This window comes from Cyprinodon variegatus, unplaced genomic scaffold, assembly GCF_000732505.1.
Source record: "Cyprinodon variegatus isolate N-32 unplaced genomic scaffold, C_variegatus-1.0 Scaffold1896, whole genome shotgun sequence".
NCBI classification, from domain to species: Eukaryota; Metazoa; Chordata; class Actinopteri; order Cyprinodontiformes; family Cyprinodontidae; genus Cyprinodon; species Cyprinodon variegatus.
In genome coordinates, this window is record NW_015152349.1 from 21,495 (window position 1) to 46,780 (window position 25,286).

Genomic DNA, 25,286 nt, shown 5'->3' on the forward strand with positions numbered 1-25,286 from the left:
ATACATATATATATATATGTATTTATCTTTTTTTAAGACTAACGGATGCCTTTTTAAATAAAGATTTGGGTTCATAAAAAAACAAAAAAAAAAAAACAAGAAAAACTCAAAGTTTTTTTAAGTTTTATTCTGCAATTTTCTTAGAACAGACTCTGTCCTTCTCTTCAGATAGATTACTTCACAGGTAACAGATGAAGTTGGTGAATGATCTAAGAGTTAGGAGATTGTCTGAGGTTGTTGTTTTTCCTCCATAGGTATGGTATTTGAATATCAATTTAACTTTTGAGACATTTGTACAAAGTTGTAAAGAAAAAAAAATCTTAAAAAAAAAAAAAAACAATTACTTCTCTTACCTGCAAAAGTCCTGCAAACTTGACTACTCCCCAGCCAAGGCGTTTTGTTTCTGGTTCAACTAGACTCATTTGGTACACATCTACAGCGAGGAACCTCTGGGCTTGGCTGCCATCTTTGCTCACCACCATACATGCTATTAAGTCACTGTTATCTGAAAAAAAGAGATTTTTGTTAGTTACAATAGGATTCTATGTTTTGAAGTTTTGTTTAAAATGTAAGTAAATTTAATTGAAATTCAACTTAGACAATTTATTCCATTGAGTTTTAAATATTTTAGCACTGAACAGAAAATTCTAATTGGTATATTAAAATTAGGTATAGGCTAGAAATACAGCAAATAACAAATCTGTAATGTATCAAGCTACAAGGTTCTGGTCACATGTTCACTGACAAACCAATTTCAGGGTCAAACTTAAATCCGTAGATTTCCATTAATTAATTTTTTTATATTTCTATGCATTCAAAAATGTAACAGGATTTGAGTGTTTATTAAAAGTGCAATTATCTGAGTGGGAACCTGTGTTTTCGCCATTTCTAGCACATCAACAAAACAGTAGGAAGGACTTGGCAGGATATTAATTAAGGAACAATATAACCACATTCCAACTAAAACATCAGCCTTTTTCAGTTCCCCTTAAAAACCAATGCGACAAAAACATTTCCAGTTAACCTAGACTGACAAGTTCATACTTAAGTGGTAATCTGAGGAAGGAGTACACACACAGCATCTCTTATTCAAACAAACTTTAAAAGAACTACTTCCGTTTAATGCTTCAGCTGAAATTCATAATTGTTCCTTTGAAAGAAAACTTCCCGGTTGGTCTTTTCATGTCAAAGCCACTCATGCTTGTCTGATCCTCTTTGCCACCTTCTCTCCCAGAAGAGACACATCGGGGAGATGTAAGATGACATGGCTAAATGACTTCATTGTTCAACCCCTGTTTAGGTCAACAATCTGGCCGATCAAAGTCCAAGTAGATCTCTCAGAACTAATTTTTGCAAAGATAGACCATTTTGCAACATTTCCCTGAGATTACAGAAAACTTTAAGATACCAGAGACTGGAGGGATAAAACATCTGAAAGGACAGTAGTTTCCCGGCTGCAGGCCTGACATGCTAAGCTGAAAACAACTCAGCTGTTGTTTATAAAACTAAAACTAACCTTTAATTCACTAAAGCTTTAAACATGAACACAGTGTTAATGTTTGTGTTTCCTCAAATGCTCATTGTATTTGATTTCCAAAATATGACCAAAGAGTCCTTTAAGATGAGTTCTCTCATGTCTTCTAGCTTCATAAGTCAAACCTACCTAAAGAAGTTTGGTGGTCTTCCCCTTAACTGCTCCTTCAGGAACAATCCCAGAAGGTCAAGAATCAACTCAAAAGTTATTGATTTCTAATTAAGCAAATAATTTAATAAAATAATATTGTACCAAATAGTGTTTTATTTAACTCCTTGGAATTACTTTCTGAAGTGGTTTGAACAATTTGTAATTGCTCTAAAATAATTAAAAGCCGATTCCAAACTCCAAGATAAAACCAATGCCGAATTGCAAGATCTTTACATAATCCTCATGTACATAAAGCTTTTATTCAAAGTTTTTTTGATAAATGAAAAAGTATAACTTGAAAAGTGTCTTCACAGCTCTGCCTTAAGAGTGAGGCAGCAGCAGTTTATCCAGAATGCTGCTGTTTGTGTCCTCACTAAAACTATGAAAGTAGAGCACATCACTCCATCTCTTAAGTTCTTACACTGGCTCCCTGCATTTAGGAGAAGAGGCTTTAAAATACTTCTGTTAGTTCACACATCACTGAATGACTTGTATGCAAGATTTGTCATTTTATCAACCCTTCAAACCCCTCAGGTCATCTGGTTCGAGTCTAATCTGCATCCACAAAACCAGAAAAAAAAATGTCTTTGCTTCACCAATTTGCAACAAATTTACAGAAGACCGCAAAAATGTTCTGAGAATGTGCTTTAAGCATCATAGATTTTAGCCTAACTTGTTTTCTTTTTATTCTCTTTCTTCATATAAAGCACTTCAAATTATCTTGTAACTGTAATGTGTGATACAAATAATCTTGCCTTGTCTTACACAGAACCCCAGACAGATGTCTAGTCTACCAGAATTGTCTGGCTTGATGCACTTCAAAGAACAAGAAGAAGCCATCAGTTATTGTTGCTCCCACATGCTGAGGAGCAACAAGAACTGATAAGCCCACATGTGAGCATTATTTACTGCAGTGCACAACAAAACCAGTAAACACCAAAAGTAGAACTGACCTGAACTGACACCACCGGTTTTAGTTGACATAACGCCCACTGACTTTTTCCAAATGTTAACAAGTACAACCAAGTGTACAACCCCTTGATTAAATTCTCTTCATCTTCCTTTTGAAGTATTTTGCCCATTGACTCTTTCACTATGCCTACTGCTCTTCCAGCGAAACATGTTGCAGCTCTATTCTTGAACAAATATTCTTTTCTTTGTTGTGCTAGAGTCTATATACAGGAAGCAATGTAATCTTTTTTTTTTTTTGTGTGTGTTTACAACAGAGGGGTGTGGAGGAATACAAACAAGCAGGAACTTGTAAGAAATGGGGTATGATTAAAGTTCAAAGGGGATTGCCAGAAACTGAATACTTCCTAGTCAAGCAGAGACCAGTGAAAAGTACCTTCGGCTGGAGAGGTAGTCCTTGGTTTTCTATAGTTATAACAGTACACTAATAATTAAATGGTCAAAGAAATCAGGGGAACTTTGATAACATTAGTCTCCGACAAAATGGGAAATACCATACCGCCCCCACTTCTTTTTCTTTTTTTTTTTACTTTGACAGAAAGGGGTCTGCTTGCTCATGTAACAGTCTGGATGATTCATTACAAATAGCCATCATTTTTAGGTTTAGTGATGGCGTCATTTTTCTTTTTTTAGCCCTTCTTATTGAAACAGAAAGTTGGCAAGGAAGCAACCCAAGGACTAACTAGGCTCCTATAAAGTACAACACAGCACTTCCATAAAACTTTGTTGCTCTTCCAAGAATTAAACCATATGACATAAACTAATTTTACAACAAAGCTACAGACAACTCAAGTCTTAAAACCTGCAAAGCAACTCATCACAAAGTTACTGTTCACTGAGTGACACAAGGAAACTGGTTATACTTGTTCGTTGAGAGTGGGTAACATTAAAACTACTGGCCACACTTTATTGTAAGAAAATCAAACTCATATTAGATTTATACTTTTTCTGTTGGTTATTTCTTCGTTGTAAAGACGCCTCATCACACGGAAAAACACACAAATTCCCCTGTACAATGTTTATAAATAAATACTTTTCTAACAATGAATTCAGAAAGGACTTGCCGAATACCCTTTATCGAATATAAGGGACTTTTAGGGGAGGCTGCTTGATGGCATAGGAAAGCATTTCCCCAACAGGACAAACAACACTTCATAACTGGAGACAATTTCAACGGAGAAGTATTGAAATTCATTTCTGTAACCAGTCTCCATTTTCCAGACAAAACACCATTCTAAAGAAGGTCAATACTCCACCCATAAAGTGAGGTTTAACAGACTACCCTCCATAACTCCAGGATGGAGGGTTCTAGTCCTAAAGTCAATCCTACTGAACACTTTTGGAATCAGTTTGGGGTTGCTGATCAAGACGGGGAGATGAAGATAAATACTCTGAGAAGCAAGTGCTAGTTGAAGAAGGGGACACGATCCCACAGCAATGAGTGATCAAGTAGGGTAATCTGGTAGCCTTGAAAATGTCTAAGATTTATTACAAAGTAGTTTTGTTATAACAATTCATCAACCAAATTCAAATTTCCAATCCTTTATTTTGTTGCTGGGCAGTATCTACCAGAAACTTATTTTTATTATTAAGAAGAAAAAAAATGGTGGGGAAAAAAATACATTATTTGGCAATGTCCAACATGAAACCCGACCTTTCTCTTCTAATTCTCCATGATTCAAAAGTTAATAGATTAGGAGGTGGAATGTGGGTGATTGCAGCCTAATGGTCAGAAAAAAACACTTGTGGGAGGGAGAAAAGTTTTATTCTGCCCACACATGGAGAAAAAAAAAAACCTTCCTCCCCCTTATAATTACTAAGAATGTGTATTTAGATAACTACCTAGCTTACAAACATAGTCAAATTAGGAAAGACATTTTTTTTAATCACACTTCTGTTAAGCTGTCTGCAACTCCAAAAAAAAACAAAAAACTAATTACTACACAGATGGTTCAAGATAATTTTTTCTGTGACATCAATTCCAGGAAGTCACACCACACAACACCTTACAACTTGTCAGTACCTAGATCTACCACAGCCTCTTTCGAGCAGCATTTGGAAAAATCAGAACAAAGAGTTTCAGCCACTGAGTTATATATGAAAGTAAAACAGATGGAAGATATTTGGTCTGTGTTTAATATATTAATCAAAAGTATTTCTTCAAGTAATCTTCCCGATTAAAAAATGGTCATAAGGTGTCATCTGGTAATCATGTACAGTCTTAAAATAATAAAAATATGCAACCCATAAAAGGGTTTCAAAGACAAAGATAGAATAGATGATAAAATACAACCACTGTTGCATTACAATCAGACTACAGGTTTACACCATGATTTGCTACCAGCCATGCGTTTCTGATTGACTCAAAGCAGATGACAAGATAACATTTAAAGGCCAACACTACCTACATATGACACAGATTGCAGAGTCACTAATACTCAAGAAAACCAATGAGGTGTTCAGAAACAATTTATATGAACAAGCACCGATCCATTAAATTCGGATCATTAGCACAACAGAAATCTGTGGCCTTGGAATATCTTCCACTAAATATTTGGACATGTTTGGTAGATTTGTATTTTAATCCTTTAAAAAGTATAAGCATTTCCAACATTGTTGAAAAAGTCCTGAAAGTAAGAGTATTTGTAGCCAGCAAACTGTGCTGACAACAAAAATCATCAATAAATAAATAAAATTTATTAGCCAATGGAGGCCTCGATTTGGACTCACAAAATTTAAGTGGAAAAACACACTACCGGTCTGATCCAACTTTTATATGTTATTAAAAACAGGTCAAAATGAGGCTCAGTGTTGTGTGGCATCCATGCGGCTGTGTAGCCTTCCGAAGAAATGCCACCGCACACCATTGCTGACCCACTGCCAAACCAGTCAGAATGAAGGATGATTGAATTGGTTTCTAACAGTTTGTGCAGCCACATGCACATTTGTAGCCTGCTGGAGGTCATTTAGCAGAACTTTTGGCAGTGCTGCTCCAGTTCCTCCTTGCATAAAGGTAGAGGTAGTGGTCCTACTGCTGGGTTGTTGCCTTCCTACGGCCTCCTCCACATCTTCTGGTGTACTGGGTACTGATGTCCCAATTACTCTTTTTGGTGTAGTAGACATAAGGAGGGGTAGAGGGTATAACTTTAGCCCTCCACAGCGAGGGTCAGAGACAATTTCTCAGAAGCCATGGAGGACAGGGGTTCTACGGAGTGACTGACAGATTTTTTTTTTTTTTTACTTCTGAAAGCCAAAGAAAGCTGTTGGGGTCAACGTCCCTGAGTTGACAGGATTTGACAGGGTTAGAGGAATGGATGAGAAAGAGGCAGATGTTTTGTCCATAAATTCAGGCCAAAAAAGTAGCTCCATACTCATGTGTTTTCCTTTACAATTACCTATCCATATTGAACTTTTACCAACAATTATCTCTATGAGCGTTACCACATCTCTGATAATGGCAGTACCTGTGCTGGGTCCCAATTCAGCATAGCACAGAATGGTGCCACACAGACGGTCTGTGATGGGCTTGATTTTGCGCTAGTGGTATGTTCTCGTATGAGGTAGGAGATGCTCAAAGTCTTAGCAAAGTATATACACATCTTCACAACCTCCCTTGGCCAGAGAAGAATGACCTACTTCAAGAACTTTGGAAAAGGTGGACTACTTTTCAGTCTACTAATACATGCTCTTTGAAGAACATGAAGGGGATTTTGTTTGCAGAAAACCCCAAAGTTCACGTAATACTGGGTTATATTATAAAATAAATAAATAAAACTTATATGCAGTGTTGAGAAGCGATTTTTTTTTATTTTTCTTTAAAACTTGTTACTTGCTGTCGGGGCTGTTGTGCATTCATCTGCCTTGGTGAGCCAATGACATCTTAATAGTCCTAGCCTAATGTATATTTGCAAATGAGATAAATATGTTTAAAATACCATAACCATGGCTGTTAGGCTCATTAAAAGTCAGGGCATCAGCATAACTCCACTGTAATTCTAAATTTTTCAGCACTCGTGCTGAAATGTGCTAGGAGAAAGCTCAGAAATCAGTGAAAGGGACATTATGTTCAGAAAAATAAAAAAATAAGTGCATTGGTATGACTTTCAGCGTAATGGTAACTTATTTGAGCACAACAGCTTGTTACGCTGAGATGCACTGGCAAAAACCCTACAGGCCTTTTTTGTTGTGGATTCTAGGGATGGTGGGCACCCCCTCTGTCAGACAATTTAGCTTTTTAACACATACAATAGTTATGTTGGATGTAGGAGCTTGCCCTGAAATCAAAGGGTTGACGGTTCAAGCCCCGACTCCGACTTTCAGTGTCGTTGTGTCCTTGGGCAAGACACTTCACCTGCATTGTCTACTGATGGTGGTCAGAGGGCCCGGTGGTGCCAGTGTACGGCAGCCCCGCTTCTGTCAGTGAGCCCCAGGGCAGCTGTGGCTACAATGTAGCTTGCCACTATCAGTGTGTGAGTATGTGCGTGAATGGGTGAATGAATGTAGTGTAAAGGGCCTTGGTCAAGTCTCCTAACTTTTATAAAGGCGCTATATAAGTACATGCCATTTACCATTAACCATATATTTATGGGTGCAGCCACCTTTTTACTTGTTAGTACAAGCCATTTATATGTATTAGTCTTCAAAAGGCTATGTCTTCTTCATGAAACAGATGAGAGTCAGAAGGTATTCATCATGCCAGGGAAAGCTTGGCTTTATCTCTTATTCTGGATATCTGAATTTAGTATTTGTGAAGTAGACCTCTGGTCAGAGGTGATGACAATTCAGCAAATAAAACATCCTCCTGTGGTAAGCTTTTTTTTCAGCAGTAACAGGGTAGGTGGTCAGAATTAGAGGGATGAGCCAAGTACAACCTATTGGAGCACTAATCGATAAAGCTATGATTGATCAATATTTACATGTGAAACAAATCTTATCCACCTATCTTATATACCTCTGCAAAGGTCTGAAAATTGTCAATTGTCAATTAAATTACCTCTAAAATCTGCAAGTTTAAGATTTAGAAACAAAAAAAAAGACAAATGTCTGTTTTGGTCTTTTAGAAATGGCACCCATAGATTAATTCTCCCTGTCTTTAGTTACATAACAAATTTTTGAATCAAAAGAGAAAAAAAAAGGGTCAAGGTTTCAATATCTAAAATGTTTACATTGAAACAACATGACTCATTTTCAAGACTAAACGCATAATATTACATACAGTTGTGCCTGAAAGTTTACATATCCTTTCATTAAGGCCTGAAAAAAATAAGCTGCCTGCTAAATGAATTGAAATCAGAGGTTTTTATGAAATATTCAGGAAATGTTCAGTAAGACCTCTGTACCTGTTGACTGGTGTGGTGATTCACAGTTCATGATCAAGGTGCTTTAATTTATCTGAGACAGACTGTTTGTCAGAATTATTTTTTTCAGTAAAAAAAATCTAAATAATAATAAAAAAAATTTACTAAATAATCATTTAGTCCACTTTTATTATAACTTTTTTTTCAGGTATGCATTATTTATACTTAGTAGATTTAAATTTTTCTTGGAGTGGGGTTACCGCATGTAAACTTTCAAGCATAACTACATGCAAACACTTACCAATATCAAAAAAGAATATATCACATGCATAGTGGCAGAGTTTGTAAATAGTGCACAGATTGTCAGGACCGGCTCACATCACTGTGCAGTTGCATCCTTCACAGCAGAGCTAACCATGTACAAGTTTCCAAAACATCAACTACACACCTTTGAACGGTGTGTGAAAAACTGCTCAGGTTATCAGTTTGTGGGAAGCTGTGATGCTAAGTGTGTACTCAGCATTGCATCGCTGTGGTTGCTAACCTTTGCACGCGCAAGTAGTTGCATCTGTTACCTCTGCACTCAGGTATCTGTGTTGTATAGCTGCTAGTTTCCTTAGCTAAATGGAACAGTGGGGTATACAAGTGGAGTGCAGAAAGCTCTAAAAAGTTCCTTCTTGTAAGGATAAAATAAAGACTTTTGATTGTGCAAAACTGAGCTTGAATTTCACTTATGTATGTGATCATTTATAAAATCAATGTAGAATGTTAGAGTGTGCCTTACTGAGGTCTAAGACATCATCAGTCTTGATCAGGTCCTCCGGTCTGGTCAAAGGAAGCTGAGTCTCAGGTTCACCCTGAAGCTGAAGTGACAACGACCGCAACATGAAGAACACCCGAATAGCCTAAAAGGGAAAAGAAATACATGATAAATAGCTACAGAGAATGAGCATCCTAAGGGATTAAAAGAAGAATCTCAGAATGTCTTTAGTTTTGACTTCCTCTAACATACATTTTCCAAGGAATTTAACACTCAATCACAGAACTCATTACTTATATGCATGTATCCGTGTTGACAAACCTTGCGGGTCTTCTCTACGTCACCACAGGGTAGTCGCTTCACAAAGTCAATACCAGTCAGCGGGGTGCCGGTGGGTGGCAGCAATATGGAGGCATCCATCATTAGATATTCCACATTCAGGGGTTTATTCTGCAACAAAAATATAAATAGAAACATTTGGATGAGGGACAAAACTCCTTCAAACTAGACCAAAGTTTAATTTACAGAAAATGACGATTCATTTCAAATGTATTACCACAACTGTTACCAGAATATTGGCTAACCTACCGTCATGCTTCTGTATTCATCTTCAAACATGTCTAGAAAGATTTCTTCGCCCTGTGACAACAGCAGAGATAAAAACAACTTTAGGAACAATCAAGTTGAAATCAGAATCTGAGTTCTTTGTGTTTTGATTTAAAAAAAATAGGGTCTCGTTTCATTTCTTGAAAAGGTGAAACTTGCACAAAGTTTCCCCCCTAAAATCAGTTTTAAGCCTCAGCCAGTCATCTCTCCTCTCTATAGAACAATCAAGATGTCTCAGCCCTCAGAAATGTAGGGCCTTAGGGTTAAGAATGAAGGGCAATTAACAGAATAGGATCCAGCCAAGCCTTCTTTTTAAAATGTCATCTGTCCAAAACCTCAAAGCCTAAACATGTTTTACTTAAATAAAACTTCAAATTAATTTCAATGGGGTATTACAAAGTTAACTACTAAACACCTGACAACTTTCTAAGAATGGAAGAATTTGCAAAAACTTTAGATCAAAGAAGTTAAACTGAAAACCCAGTGCACATTTTTATGACTGGAGAACATTAAACTTGTAGATGCTATCCAGTTCTTCATCACAGGCAGCCGATTGCACATGGGGTCGATCCAACTCATACTTAAACACCTCATACAGGTGCTACTGCTTTCATTCTACTGTCCCCATTTTCTTTCAAATATGGTCTATAACATGCCACTCATGGTTACATTTTTCTACCACTGGTGTAGCTTCAACCAGAAGACTCAGGTCGTGTCAAAACGAAACCAAAAAAATAACCTTCCTCCTCCCACATAATTTTATACTAATCTATAAGGTCCATCACATTATTTAACCATGACAGCTGGAAAACTATTTTGAAATGACTCATGTGAAAAGAGGGGTATTTGTGAGTCAGATCTACATGTTCTGGTTAAAAAAATAGAGCAATTATTTTGATATGAACCTTAAAGCATCCGCAATAAAGCAACCTAGTCCTTCAAATGTACACGAGAAGTATGGGTTAGTCCCGTCAACATAGACATTTCTCCCTCCTATTTGGAACCACCAGTGATCAATTTTGTTTGAAATAATGCTTTCATTTCATGAAACACCAAGGTATATTTTTATTAAATTACCCTTTTAAGATACAAGACAGAAACAAACTGTTGATTGGTCAACCCAGCCCAATTATCATTAATCAGACAGGCACTAAAATTCTGGCAGGATTTTAGTTTTTAGGTCCTGGTGAAGCAAGTTTCACTTTCCTCCACATTATCACTCTGTTTAACTACACTTTAGTAATGTGACAAGTGAAAATATTATTCCAACCACATTGTACATCATATCAGTTAAGTATCATGAGCTGTAAAAACAACTTTTTGGCCCCAGTTATCTGAAACTAAATGTGATGGATGGAGGGGAGGTAAAAGAAGATAGCAGGTCATTTACTTGGCTCAGATACAGAGTGACAACAAATATTAGCAGCCATAACTCCTTATAGCTAAACACAGAGGAAGAACATTAGGAGAGAGGAGTTAGTCATCTATTGCAAGTCTGCAATTTCTTTTATTGACCTAGAAAAAAAAAAAAAAAACTTGTGGAAAAGTAGGCCTTTTATCCCTGTTCACAAACAACAGCTGTAGCCTCAGGGCTCCAGCTATTTACTCTCCGTTCGGTGATCTGTACTAGCTATAGCATCAACCAGCTGCAGACATCTTTTCATAAGTTTGGTTAGTTTCTTTCTGTTCTCTGAACTGAATAACTTCCATAGAACCCTGTCGCATTTCCTGCAGAGATGATCTTTGCAGCAAAAGTGCCTCATTTATCCTACTAATGTGTCCTCAACAAGCTGCCACACTTCCATGCATTACTGCTAGAGTGGCAAGCTGTTCTGTGATTAGAGTGAGGTTTCCACATGGTGACGCTGGTCATCCCTTAATGCTGTAATGGCTCAACATCAAATGCTGTTTAAATGTCAGAAAAGGGCGTTTTAAAATCTACTTAGAAAAGTACAAAAATGAAAAACAGACATATTAAAGCCAGCCGCAGTACAGACCATCTGCAGATCTACAGATAACTGATGGAGATTAAATTGATGCATCTGTATGGATTCATTGGAACAGAGCTAAGCGATATTAGGCATGTCTAAAAAAAGTCAGAAAAACTTATGGGGACACTTCTACAGTTAAAATATTTATTGCAAACCTCTAATGATTAAATTTAGGCAGCGTCACAACAGACTATTTTCCCAGTCTTCATATACCAGGGCAGCATTTTTCAAGTAACAATTTCAGAATCAGTTTAAAGGAAACCTTCAATTCAAAAGTAAAAGGAGCAATAGGTGACTCCTATGACTGATTCTAAAGGTGATATCGAGAATTGATCGAAGCAAAAGTAAAAGTAATGGTAGGAATAACAGCATGTCATATACAAGTGTGGGGAAAAAAAACTGTTAAAACTTTCCAAAAACCTGTTCTTCAGGTAAGTTACCTGAGGAAGACTACTTTCAATTTCAACCTACAAACCGACCAATCCTGTATAAGCTAGGAGGTTTCTGTTCTGATGGTTTTCTTGTATGAAAACCCATGAATTACAAGAAATGTAGTAGATTAACTGTTAGTTAAATAATACTTTTGCTTTCACTTGTGTCACAGGGACAAGCTAAGGTTTTTGAGTGGGCAAGTCTTATAGCATAACAAAAATCAGAACTTAAAGATCTGAAACCATTTTTTTCTTTTACTCAAATGAAAAGATAATACCAGCCTTAGTGCATTTATTAATGTAGTTACCTTGTAAAATGTCCGCAGTAAAAGCAGACTTTCCTCTCTGGCACCCTGCAAACACAAACATTAAGTCTGGAATACCAATCAAAAACAAACAAAACATTTTTATAAACGAAATACAAAACAAGAACACACATGAAGCATATTCTTCCTCCATCTGTCTGCATGTGTGTAACTTTAGAAGATTCCCAAAGCCAACAGCTGCTTCCAGAAAGCAATACAACATTTTTTATTGCCTAGTGGGTTAGGGTTTCCCTGCAACTCCAAATGTGACGCAGTGAGAGCAAATGCAACACGTGTTACAGAAGCACACTTCTGGAGAGTAGGCAATTGAAGCTTTAATGGGAAAGGCTGTTGTGCATTTCCGATGCAGTTCCTTAGAAACGTTGCTAACAAGAGCAAACAATCTGGTCAATCAGCTAGTGATTCATTTCACCTTATTAATAGCAACAAAAGTCACCTACAAGGAGGGAAGGAAAATAGTGAGCAAATACAGTCTAATTTAAACTTAGATTCTAATTCCACTTTTGTTTACCATTTCAATAAAGCAAACATATCAATATCACTGCATTTTATTTTGGTAAAGCTTTATTTATAATTCATAGATCACTATCAGCAATTAGAGAATCTGTACTTATATAATAGTTACGTGCAAAGAATTGGGTTCCTCAAAGAAGAATATTTGTTTCACTCTGAGAGGAACAACTTGATACCATAATGATTATTCTAAGATTACTTTCTGTTTTTTTTTTCATTCATTTAAAAATATATAGCTGTGACTGGAAGAGACGTCCCACTTCCAGAAGACAGGATGCATGATAAGAGACCTAATCAAGAAAGGCCTCTAAAGTGAACAACACAGGACTCAATTTCCCTCTAATCAATCTTTGTTGTGTAATAGTTCCTGGAACTTGGCAGAGCAGGAACAGATATTATTTTGAAACCAAAAGTAGAAACAAAACAGTTAACAAAATGAATTAGTAAGAAAATAAGACTCTCGGCCAAGGAAGATCCAGAGTATACCCGAAGAAACTATAGAGCTCAAATTCTAGTTGAGTAGCAAAACGAAAACATGGACAGGGAAAGCTCTGCTACTCTTATCCTAAAATGAAACAGGTTAGGGTTTTAAATCTAAGGGGCCACATATTCATCTATACAAATCTCCCATTTTTTGTCTTGTAAGCTGGGTACTTAAAGCAAAGACACTGTCTGGGCTTTGATATCAATTTATCTGTGGCTGCCTTGAAATAACCCTACTGATCTGGTGTACAAGCCATTTAAATTTAGTTTTCTTAGCCATCTTTGGAATAATGTTGGCTGACAAAAAAGAAAAAAAGGCCTCAGAAAATGTTTCAGGTAATGCAGAATGCTATCTGCCTCATCACAACTCTGTGGTGTTATAGAAGGGCAGTTCACTATAGGGTACATTTGAGCACAGGCAGGGCAATCCCACAGTTGGCGTCATGTCAATTCTGTGTCAGGAGAGATAAGGAAATATGACTCTTTTCACATGAATGTGGTATGTGCTTCACCTCAAGGCAGGCTAGATGAACGTCTTTGATTAAACAGTGGCTTCCAGATAAGACGGACTGCTTCAGCAGAAGGCAGCTTAGCTCTAGAGTAGCAAGACGCACTTTACCATCTGGAACAAAAAAAAAAAAAGGTTAAAAGGACATACTGGTCCTTCTCAAAATGTTAGCATATTGTGATAAACTTCATTATTTTCCATAATGTAATGATAAAACTTGAACATTCATATATTTTAGATTTATTGCATGCAAACTGAAATATTTCAGGTCTTTTATTGTCTTAATATTGATTATTTTGGCATACAGCTCATGAAAACCCAAAATTCTTATCTCACAAAACTAGCATATTTCATTTGACCAATAAAGGAAAACCATTCTTAATACAAAAAAGTCAACCTTCAAATAAGTATGTACAGTTATACACTTAATACTTGGTTGGGAATCCTTTTGCAGAAATCGGTGCTTCAATGTGGCGTGGCATGGAGGCAACCAGCCTGTGGTACTGCTGAGGTGTTATGGAGGCCCAGAATGCCTCGATAGCGGCCTTTAGCTCATCTAGAGTGTTGGGTCTGGTGTCTCTCAACTTTCTCTTCACAATATCCCACAGATTCTCTATGGGGTTCAGGTCAGGAGAGTTGGCAGGCCAATTGAGCACAGTGATACCATGGTCAATAAACCATTTACCAGTGGTTTTAGCACTGTGAGCAGGTGCCAGGTTGTGCTGAATAATGAAATCTTCATCTCCATAAAGCTTTTTAGCAGATGGAAGCATGAAGTGCTCCAAAATCTCCTGATGGCTATCTGCATTGACCCTGCCCTTGATAAAACACAGTGGACCAACACAAGCAGCTGACATGGCACCCCATACCATCACTGACTGTGGGTACTTGACACTGGACTTCTGGCATTTTGGTATTTCCTTCTCTCCTCCAGACTCTGGCACCTTACAGCGTGCCATGCAAAATGTGCTTTCATCCGAAAAAAATACTTTGGACCAATGAGCAAAAGTCCAGTGCTGCTTCTCCGTAGCCCAGGTCATTCACCCCTGCCGCTGTTTTTTGTTTAAAAAGTGGCTTGACCTGGGGGAATGCGGCACCTATAGCCCATTTCCTGCACACGCCTGTGCACAGTGGTTCTGGATCTTTCTACTCCAGACTCAGTCCACTGCTTCCCCAAGGTCTGGAATCGGCCCTTCTCCACAATCTTCTTGTTGTGCAGCGTTTTCTGCCACACTTTTTCCTTCCCCCAGACTTCCCACTGAGGTGCCTTGATACAGCACTCTGGGAACAGCCTATTTGTTCAGAAATATCTTTCTGTGTCATACCGTCTTGCTTGAAGGTGTCAATGATGGCCTTCTGGACAGCAGTCAGGTCAGCAGTCTTACCCATGATTAAGGTTTTTGAGTGATGAACCAGGCAGGGAGTTTTAAAAGCCTCAGGAATCTTTTGCAGGTGTTTAGAGTTAATTTGTTGATTTAGATGATTAGGTACATAGCTCGTTTAGATACCTTTTTCATGATATGCTAATTTTATGAGATAGGAATTTTGGGTTTTCATGAGCTGTATGCCAAAATCATCCGTATTAAGACAATAAAAGACCTGAAATATTTCAGTTAGTGTGAAATGAATCTAAAATATATGAATGTTCAAGTTTTATAATTACATTATGGAAAATAATTAACTTTATCACCATATGCTAATATTTTGAGAAATGACAAGGAACAGAAGTTGTCACTATTTCACAATAAACAGATATGATGTGCTTTTTTTGTGTGATAATCTGGTTACTAAGCAACAAACTGCTAATACTTCTATTATGAACATGAACTTTCTTGAAAACCATTTCACTTTTTGGTGACTCCAAGCCCAGAAGTCTGGCCTGTTAAGCATTAATCAGCATTTAAAACCCTTTGAGTAGATATGACCTGGCAGCGCTGCCTGGTTCATAATCCTGATCAGTCTCTCCACAAGCACCACGCTGTAAGAGGCCCTCTCCTGGTTGGGAACCGGCAACTGTAGACGCTCCAGAAGATCCTGGTTTACACCTGTAGCAAAAATAGAAAGGTCTGAAAAAGAAACACCTTAAAATATAAAAAAAGAGCAGTCAACAGCTAGAAAAAGCTTCACCTTAGTTCTGATCTAACTATGTAGATTTGAATAAATTATTCTAAAATCGGTTTATCAATAGTTTTTCAACAGAAGGATGCTATTTGAAATGTTCTCTGATTAAAATAAAAAAACAGACATTTTTTCAATGTTACAGAAAAAAATGCTGTCAGATTTAAGTGTAGTTAAGATAAGGATTCAGTGTTCTTAAAGAATAGGATAGCGAGAGCTTTACAACTTGATCCATGTGTGAGATTAAGTAATTATTTGCTAGGTATCGGGAATTACAGGAAAAAAGTAGGAAATTTATTATATGAGTAAAATGTGTTTGCTCTGAGCTCTAGATCAGAGTACAATCATTATTGCATGACTAATGTAGCCAGTATAAACAAAGCAAGTTATCAGGAATTGAGCAAATAAAAAAATTCCAAGCCAACACACTATAACACACTCATTCAGGCAGAGCTATGAAAACTATTCGACAGAGAACAGACAAGATCTGTCAACACCTAGAAAAAAAACTCCCACGGTCTGTGAAACTTAACATTTTAATGAATCCTTCCACTTCCATTGGAACATTTACAGACATGAGGAAGTAAAGCAGGGTATCTCAAGTGTAGCATTTTGTATGGATGAGGACATAAAAATGACCTGCTAAGCATTAAAAATCAGTTATCCTAATGCCAAATTATGTCACTACTGCTCAATTAGTACAGCTAAGTCAAGCTAATATTACATAGCTTGTAACTGTCTCTAGTATTGTGGCCAATGGGTGCAAATAATGCAATGTGCTATAGAGACCACTAGGGAGAGTATACCAGTACAATGCTCTATCAGTATTGTCAGAATCCAAGATTTTATCTTTAAAAGAGGGACGGCAAGAGCCTAAAAGCACCACTTGTCATGGTTTCTTGTGTTATTTGCTGCCATTTCATTTGTTACAGTGATTAGATAAAACCAAACTTTGGTAGGGAGGCACTAGTTGTCGTCCAATTGGCTCAGAAGGTTCTGATGAATGTCCTTCCTTTCCCTAAATAGTGTTTAGATCTAAACCTAAGGGCTACACATGATCAATCTGGTTTGCCAGCATAAAGATATAGAAGACGATCTTTTATTTTCGGGTGGATCATCTAAATAAGTGTTCCACCTAATTGTCGATCATTCTGGTGATATGTTTATGTAAGGCCGTCCTATGTGCTCGTCCTGTTAGCTATCTTTTTCTTCGCATGCACATTTTCAGGCGTATATCTATGGTGAGCTATGGAGCTAAGTGTATGAGAAGAAAAGAAAGGCCGATATATCCCGGAACGCTTTGTGCGGAAAGCTCTCTTCGCAAAGCATTATGGGATTTGCTGTTACAGCAGCCCGCTGTCACCAAAGGCTGTTGCCCCCCCGACAGTGGTGACTAATAAAGATGGCGCAGGCACCGCGCAGTGGAGGGGGAGTTACATGACCAATGCGGAGCAAAAAGCAGTGATCATCTGTCTAAATGGTCAGTTAACTAAGCTTGCTATAAAGTCCACTATATATTCCCCACTCTATATAGTGATTGAGGGATTTAGGGGTTAGGGCAGACGTTCAGACACAGTAAGCTTGCATGAGCTATAAGATCAGCAACTTTTAAAAAGAGCGTGACTGAGGAGAAATGGGCTTGTGCAGGCTTTTTTTTAAGTGGAGAGGGCGGGACTTTTAAAAAACTTGCAAAATCCTCCACAACACCTTTAACAAGAGCCTGCATGAATCTGCTGCAGTCCTTAGAGTCATTCCAGTAATACTGTAAAAGGTTAAGATAAATGTAAAAAGAAAGAAATCAAGAAACACCAGCTTTTTATTCCAGCAAACTTTCTTACTGGATCCCATTATTGTCTATTCAAAGGTTCTGGTCCCACCCTACTTAGTTGTCGGGTAATCCTAGTGGTCTGGTAGACTTATGATTTATGGTGCAACTTTGCAACTCTTATTGAAATTGCCATTCCCTACACATCTTTAGGAATGTGTTATTCCAGAGCAGCTTTGTTAGTTTTGAGCTGGAACTTGGCTGATCTATATGAAATTAACAGCGAATGCTGTCGTAAATGGGCAAACCTTTGCTGTGTGAGATGGCATACAACAGACAGAGCACAAACAGGGCATGGTAGTCATCACTGGTGCAGTCAAGGGCACCATACACCATGTCCAGAAATGGTCTGCAGGAAAGAAGAAGAAGAAGAAAAAGGAGAAGCCAAGGTGTGAGTTCACAAACACCATGTTCTCCTTATTTACTGTAAGACTGAGTGTGTTTCCATGTACCTGCTCCTTTGTGTGTTTGTTCTGGTGGCAGCAGCTGTCTTTTCCTCATCAGTGATGTTCTGTTCAGCCAGTTCTGATGCTGTACACTTGTCCATCACCACCATCTCAATTTCTGTGTACACACAACCACATTTTACTCTGCACATCGCACAAATTAATGTTTCAACTCATAACCCCCACATGATTAGCATAGGTCACAAATATTAAGTCAGTAGTTCACACAGCGCATTGTAGGAGAACTCAAAAATCTTTTCGTACACTTCGTTTTCTACTGGAAATTTGTGACGGGCCAACACAAAGTAGTATATAGGTGTTAAGTGGGAGTATAAGTATACATGTTTATCTGTTTTTCTAACAGATACAAATATGAAATTTACATTCATTTATGCCATTATGCTGCTCAGTTAGAAGAAAATGTTAGTAAAACAACCAACTCTTGCAATACGCTATACAGCCTTAAAGCAGGAGGAGCACAGAGAATGAAAAAGCTATCATCTAAAAGATGAAAGAATGACTGCAATTTTCCTAAAACTATGTCAGGTACATGGCAAACGTGTAGAAAAAATGGCTCTAGTGAGGCGAGCAAAAGTTTAGCCTTTTTTAACATTTTCAAAATACTGTGTGCAAATAAAAACTGAAAATGGGGTAAAACACAGAGATAGTGGTATCATGCTGTGTTGGAGTTTGTTTTTTTGAGCAGGGATAGCGAAGCTGGTTAGATTTGGTGGGTTGAGGCTGCAAATGACTGCAGCAAAGACACCCTCGCTCAACACGCAGTAAAAGCCCAAATAACTTTAAAGCAGGCTTTAAAGCAGGCTTCCTTCATTTTCGGTGTTCGTGTTTCAGTGTTCTGCCGATTTTAGAGGCGTCTCTGATTCGATACATCAAATAATCAGGTCATTAGGTGAACTCTGAAGAAATCGACTGTATCCTGAATAGGAAATTCATCCATTTGATTCAGGTGTGTAAGCAGAACCACTGGAACTTGTTTAAACCATATTTACATGTTGGAATATTCAAGTCAAAGTCTGGAACCAAATTCAATGCAGAATCTGACTTGACAAGTAATTCCAGCATCTAATCTCCACAATATCCAAACATTTTTTTGTGTCTGACTACAGAAAGACAAAAGAGACAAACCCCAAATCTGCAGCTTAATTACAGCAAAAGGCGGATGTGAAAAGTATTAACTCAGTGGAAGCTTTATACAAATACACATACAAACATTCCATTTCACCTTTAAACTCTACTTTGTGCTGGTAAATCAACAAAAATCCCAATAAAATAATATGTTGTTTGCAGCAATAAACAAAATAAAATCTTGGTGGCAATGTTTTTGCAAGGTGCTAAACAAAGGATAAACATAAATGTGGCCTAAAACAATTCATTTTCTAATTAGAACATACTGTACCAGTTCTATATTAGCTAATGAAATGCACCTACCCAACAAAGACATGTAGCATTTAGTTCACATGCCATTTTCTAATTTTAATGTATAGTTCAACAGCTTGCTAACTAGTGTAGGTGTTGTTTTTCCTACTCATTAAGTTCACATCTGACTTAGAAGCTATTTCCTGCTTATCTGCCCACCAGGTTTCATTTACAGTTTACAGTCCAAAAAAAAAAAATAGCCATATGGTCTTTGGAGGCATTATAAATTCTGTCTCCCTAGAAAATCCTTTATGAGAAGAATTTTCATCAAAACACAAAAGGAATCATTTCAGATGATTGAAATGGTCACAAACAATGCAAAAGCTGTACAAAACACACAAACACAGTAAGAGAAGCAGTGGTAGAAAGGCAGAGAGGTGAGGAGCACAGGATGGATGGTGCGTCATCGCAGGAATGGACGGGTCTAATGGGGATTGTGTTTAATGGGGTTAAACATGGATAAATAAAGAAATATCCCAAACAGTGGAAAGAGTGAAGCCATCACCATTATCCTCAATTGCTGTCATTTTTCTGATTTTTCTTTTTTTTTTTTTTTACCCCAAAATGTTTTTCTTCTTTAATTGTTTAACCATCACCCAAAATAAAATCAAAGCAGAGGAAATGTTTGAAAGGTTGACAGAAATTAAGCCATATTGTCCCTTTAGCTCTTCTCTTTTCTGTTTGGAGGACTCATGGGAAACAAGAACTCTGATCGATGGCAGAACATTCACACAAACACAGTCCTGTACTGCTGTGTCCAATGGGACACAAACTCACCTTCCGCCATCTCCCCACTCGCTCTGCCTCCCTTAGAGCTCCCACTTCCTCCTCCTCCTAATCCCTCTGTACCTTTTCCCTTCTCCCTCTCTCCTCTGCTGCTGTCATCATCCCAGCTCTCCTCCAGTTCTCCTCCTCCGCCACCGCCTCCCCCTGCTCTTTCATCATCCTCCTCGCCCAAGTTTTTGTAATTTGGTCTTTTTTGTGTTTTCTTGCGGCCTCGATGGCGAGACATTTCCAGGGACCGCTCCAGAGACTCTGGGGGTTTGATGAAGCGACGAAGAGCTCCTGCACTGGCATGCTGTTGAAAAGGTTAGCATAGGGACAAATAAAAAAAAAGGTGAGCAAACAGGAAGCTTACAAAAAAACTGGAAGTAAGCATATTTACACAAACATAAAAAAAATACAGATTTTAAAATAATATAAAGAGATAAGTCCAGTAAATCCAAAACAGTTTTCAGATGATTTAATTTGTTAAACAAAAATAGCTAATAAAACAAACTAGCACTAAAACAATATCTTTTTGCTAAAAAAAAAATAAAAATAAAATAAAAAATGTAATAAATTGAAGCATTTATTGGCTCTGTCAGACCTGTGGAATCTAGATATTACATAGAGAAAACATGCATGACAACACAAAACAGGTCAATAGAGCTCAAAATGCTGTTCTGTTACAGTCATCACAAGACAAGATTGTTTTGAGGAGAGTTCTGCATCCTGTGTCACTGGGTGTAAAACATGGTGGTGCTGCTTTTCCTCTTCAGGACCTGGAAAGCTTCCATTAGTTAATGGTGCCCAGATTTCTTATCCTGATCCTAAAATCCTGAATTTGAACATCTGGCCATTGGCCTCTGAACCTAAGCTACAGTACACTGGGATCTGCTAAACAAAAATGATCCAAACTCTAACATTAAGTCCACTTTGGAGTGGCTCAAAACCAAGATAAGGTTTTGGAGTGGCGTAATCCAAGCCCAGATTCGCATCACTATTAGGTTCTTAAATAGATTTATGGAAAACACTCTATAATGGGAGGGTAACCTAACAATGTGGGTTTAGGTGCTTTAATCTTGTGTAGGACCAGCAGGTCAAATTGTGTTGTTTATGCAAAGCTAGAAGGCAGCTTATGTTGCCACAGGTAGAACAATGATCTTGTCCCCTCTTACAAACTGCTTTTTGCATTTACTTTGCATGATGTTTCCCACCAGGAAATATTCTGTTTACTTAAACGGTTTCTCCAGAGCTGAATGAGAACTTAAAATTCACCAAATTCACTTTGGAGCTCGACTTTTTAAACCCTTGATCTGATAATCAGCCCTTACTTTCCTAGAAACGGAAGTAAAGATCTGAAAATCATATTACATGAAAATTATTCCCTAGAAAAGAACGAATCCAGATAGTTATCCTGCACTTCCCCAGGAATAGAATCAAAGTTTTTGCAGGGCACAGAATGTAGATTATAATCATCATTATTCTCTGAATAAAACCCACTGAGGCCTTTTTTACTTAGAAGAGTTCAACTCCTGTGCTTCCACATCATTAATCTATATATGGGTAAACATTCATGCAGAAAAGCAGATACACATGAATAGCTAAGTAACGGGAATCAGTATTACAACTAAGATATCTCTACACACGGTGAGATATGCACACAGTTACCATAAATGCTTCTCGCACTATCAACGCACATCAAGGTCACTTAAAAAAAATGTATAAATCTATAAACCACTTCCGATATGCACTCAGGCACAATATGAGAAAATGACCCATAGACACAGCTGCCCAGAAACACTGATGCATTATATTATTGGCATGTCAGTCTTTGTTGCAAAAGAAGAAATGTGGCTACAAGAATACCATTCAGTTGTAAGGCTTGAAGTTTCAAACCGCATGTTGCGAACCTGACAGGATACAGCTGGTAAATGATAAGAAGCTGAACACTGATGTTAACTGTGACTTACAGTAAAAACTGAAAACTCTACTACAGCTGAAAAACACTGCTGATAGTCAGCTATTTGATGAGAGGAGTCAGAGGCAAGCCCAAAGGAAAGTCAGTTTCATATCAAACCAAATATTGCTTGCATAGACTTCCAAGCAGTCAGTCAGATGTCAGCGATTTTCTGTTTAATTTTCCGGCATTCTCTTACAGTCTTAAGCATTCTGAACTCCTGGACAAAAGCAGAATTCTGGTTCTTTTGAGGTTTATGAAAATATCTGACCGTTATGCACAGAGGCAAGCTCACACTGAACCACAACACCCCAGAAACAGTGAGCATCACTACCTGTGGGAGCAAAGTCAACAAGACTGCAATGCCTTCAGACTAACCTGAGAAGAAAAGAAAACATCAACAACTACTGAAAATGCACAATCGGCAGAAAATTAAGCTGTGCACAATTTTCTAGATATTAAAGCACTTTTAATTGTTCAATTCAGCATTTCCAGAACGTACAAATGTAAATGTGTGCTATTTATGCAAATGTTGAAGATTCAAATTTTCACCCACAATGAGTGAAAAATGACTGCAATGGTAAGGGGGGGGGGGTTAATCGTAATGTTTGTAAGGACATGTTTTTTTGATATCATAACAAGGCTAAAACTCTAACTAAAATGACATAAAATGACTATAGAGCTGAGAAACAGACCCTTTTCTAAACAGATTCCTCAACAAATTAAAGATAAACCTTTTCAAAATAACCACTAAATATCTTGGTGCTAAAACGTCCGGCTAAAAAAAAAAAAAAAAACTTTCCATGTCATCAGTAGGAAATTCAAGAAGGATTTGAGAAAAAGTGAAAACCCTTTAAAGGAGCACAGTGCAAGCTTTACAGTATTTCCCCCATCTAGCAACAAGTTGAAAAATTACCAGTTTTTTGCACGAGCATGGGAGAGAACAAAAAGGCTGCGCTAGAATCCAGCAGCTGTGTCCTCTGAAAGCCAGATTCGTACTCTGATTATATCATAGTGCTGCGCTGTGGCCTGTTCGGATTGAAAGCCTTCAAGCCTTCTTTCACCCATTTTTAAGGAGAGGTCCGATGTATCCTCCATAGCCTAGGATTGCCAATTAATCATTGTGAGTCCTAGAAAGACGGCTGCTACTCGCTCAAAGGAAAAGGGTCAATTGCGTTGAACAGTTGTCAATATTGTAAGTGCAATTTACTATAATACAGTTTGTGAATAATTCCGTCTAAAATTAATGAAAATATAAATGGTCATTTAGTCAGATGAGTCACGGATGTTTGGTTTGTTGAAAGATTTTATATGTCCCTGTGCAAATGGGATTGAATGACATTTAAGGAAAACTTCCCATATCTGTGTAGTGTGGGGACTACAAATCTGATATACATGATGTCGGTACTGTTGCTATAACTCCTCGAAAATGAAATCAGCTCTCAGAACAGTAGTGAAAAGATCAACATCCATTCTTTGCCTGCTCTGTGAGTCAAATGTCATGGTTTCTAGGTCACAGAGCATGTGCTGAGTGAGGGACGGTGAAAGCTGAAAAAGGCTGGACCTGTTTGAATCTACAGCCAAACTCTCTCAGCCTCCTTATTTTCACAGTCCTCAAAGGACCCAGTCCAGGTAGAACAGGTACTTCGGAGGACACAGCCACCGAAATCCAACCACGTCAAAGTCTGATTCTGTAACCAACCAGACTCAAGTTTCTGGTTCTGGTCATAAGTTTTATTCTTTCTCTTGACTCACAGAGCACTTTATGGCGTACTTTATGGAATGGAAATTTTCATTTATGTGATCCATCTTCAAAAACAGTTACCCTATCTTCTTGGTGATTCACCATTGGCGGCGGAGAAAGTACCCAGGTGAATGAGCACCATGTACAGAATAGCCTATGACCTCGGTCACGCTCTGATGAACTGACCAGTAGAGCTTATAGAGGCAATTGATTGACAGGGCACAGCATGTTGTGTGCATGTCAGAAACACAACATGCTTCAGCAGATAACCACAAGGCTAAATGTAATACAGCGAAACCATTAACGTTTGTCCTTTGACGAAAGCAACTTCTAAGGCAATATCTGAATTTCAGGGATCAAAATGTAAACAATGCTAATGAACCTCACAGCTAATCTAAGATGTTAGAGTTAAATGTTTCGATTCAGTGATTATTTAATACAATAGTAAAACTCACAGCAAAAAATAAAACCATTAAGAGCAGGAGTTCTGTTAAAAAGTAAATTGAAATCTGATCAAATCTTATAGATTTAGCTTGTTCTAGGTTCTTTTATAAAACACTACCACTAGTTCACATGATTTCATTTACTTCTAGTACAAACAAACAAGAAAGGTTTAAAAAATAAGTTAATCCCCCACCATCACTTCTCAGTTACACAGCATCATTTCTCATCAATAAAAACGCAAAGATGTGCATTTTTTTGAACTACAATTGTCCAATCCTTTGAAGCTTCTTATCAATCTAAGCTTGTATTCTTCAAAATTCCTGAAACAGCAAAACTAGCATAATAACTTTCCACAATGACTATATAACAAGCTGTTGAGGAGCATGTAAAGATATCCTGATAGGATCGTTTTTATCGCAACTTAAAACATTTGAACAGTATTCAAAAAATGTAGCACTATCCATACATTAAAAGAGAAATAAATAAAACTTCATCTCCTAAAAACCAACTGAACAGGATTGTACTTTAGTTGCAGCTAAAAACACAAACTGAGCCTGCTCTCAGACATAAACCACAAACTCGTATCTGTGTGTGAGTTGCACCTGCTAGCTGACAATGTTCTGGTAAACCGCTCACAGTCTCAGCCACTGCTGAGAAATTAATGGAGGTCAGGGAGCATGCCCTGTGCAGAGAGAGACGCACGAAAACACCTAAACCAAAACAGACGCACGCTTAAAAGACAGCATGCTGTGCAGGTAAAACATCGGCAGTTACAAATTAGTTTAAACTACAACAGCAGCTCCTGCTTTACAGGAGATGAAATAAAAAAAAAAAAAAACATGCTGCTAAATGTATGCAAATACTGACATTATGTATCTAACTGGTGCACTTGCAAGAGACAAAACAGATCTACAAAAGCAATAGAGAGAGGGGAAGAAAAAAAAAAACACTGCTTCCAGGAAAGAGATCTGGGTTAGGTGAG

General features: G+C 37.7%; 1 protein-coding gene across 8 annotated transcripts in view; it reads right to left on the bottom strand.

Moving 5' to 3' along the window:
• Positions 1-25,286, bottom strand: part of clec16a (C-type lectin domain family 16 member A) — a 49,818-nt gene that overhangs the window by 10,356 nt on the left and 14,176 nt on the right. For 5 of the 8 annotated variants that reach the window (XM_015404914.1, XM_015404916.1, XM_015404913.1 and 2 more), the window contains 10 exons: positions 20,172-20,472; positions 17,964-18,075; positions 17,760-17,860; positions 15,494-15,613; positions 13,573-13,682; positions 12,047-12,091; positions 9,299-9,349; positions 9,032-9,160; positions 8,735-8,855; positions 354-505 (listed from right to left, as the gene is read on the bottom strand). In XM_015404914.1, coding sequence (XP_015260400.1) covers positions 354-505; positions 8,735-8,855; positions 9,032-9,160; positions 9,299-9,349; positions 12,047-12,091; positions 13,573-13,682; positions 15,494-15,613; positions 17,760-17,860; positions 17,964-18,075; positions 20,172-20,472 — 1,242 coding nt within the window. The remainder of the gene's footprint in view (positions 1-353; positions 506-8,734; positions 8,856-9,031; positions 9,161-9,298; positions 9,350-12,046; positions 12,092-13,572; positions 13,683-15,493; positions 15,614-17,759; positions 17,861-17,963; positions 18,076-20,171; positions 20,473-25,286) is intronic. The other 3 variants (XM_015404920.1, XM_015404918.1, XM_015404917.1) reach the window with 1 other exon arrangement.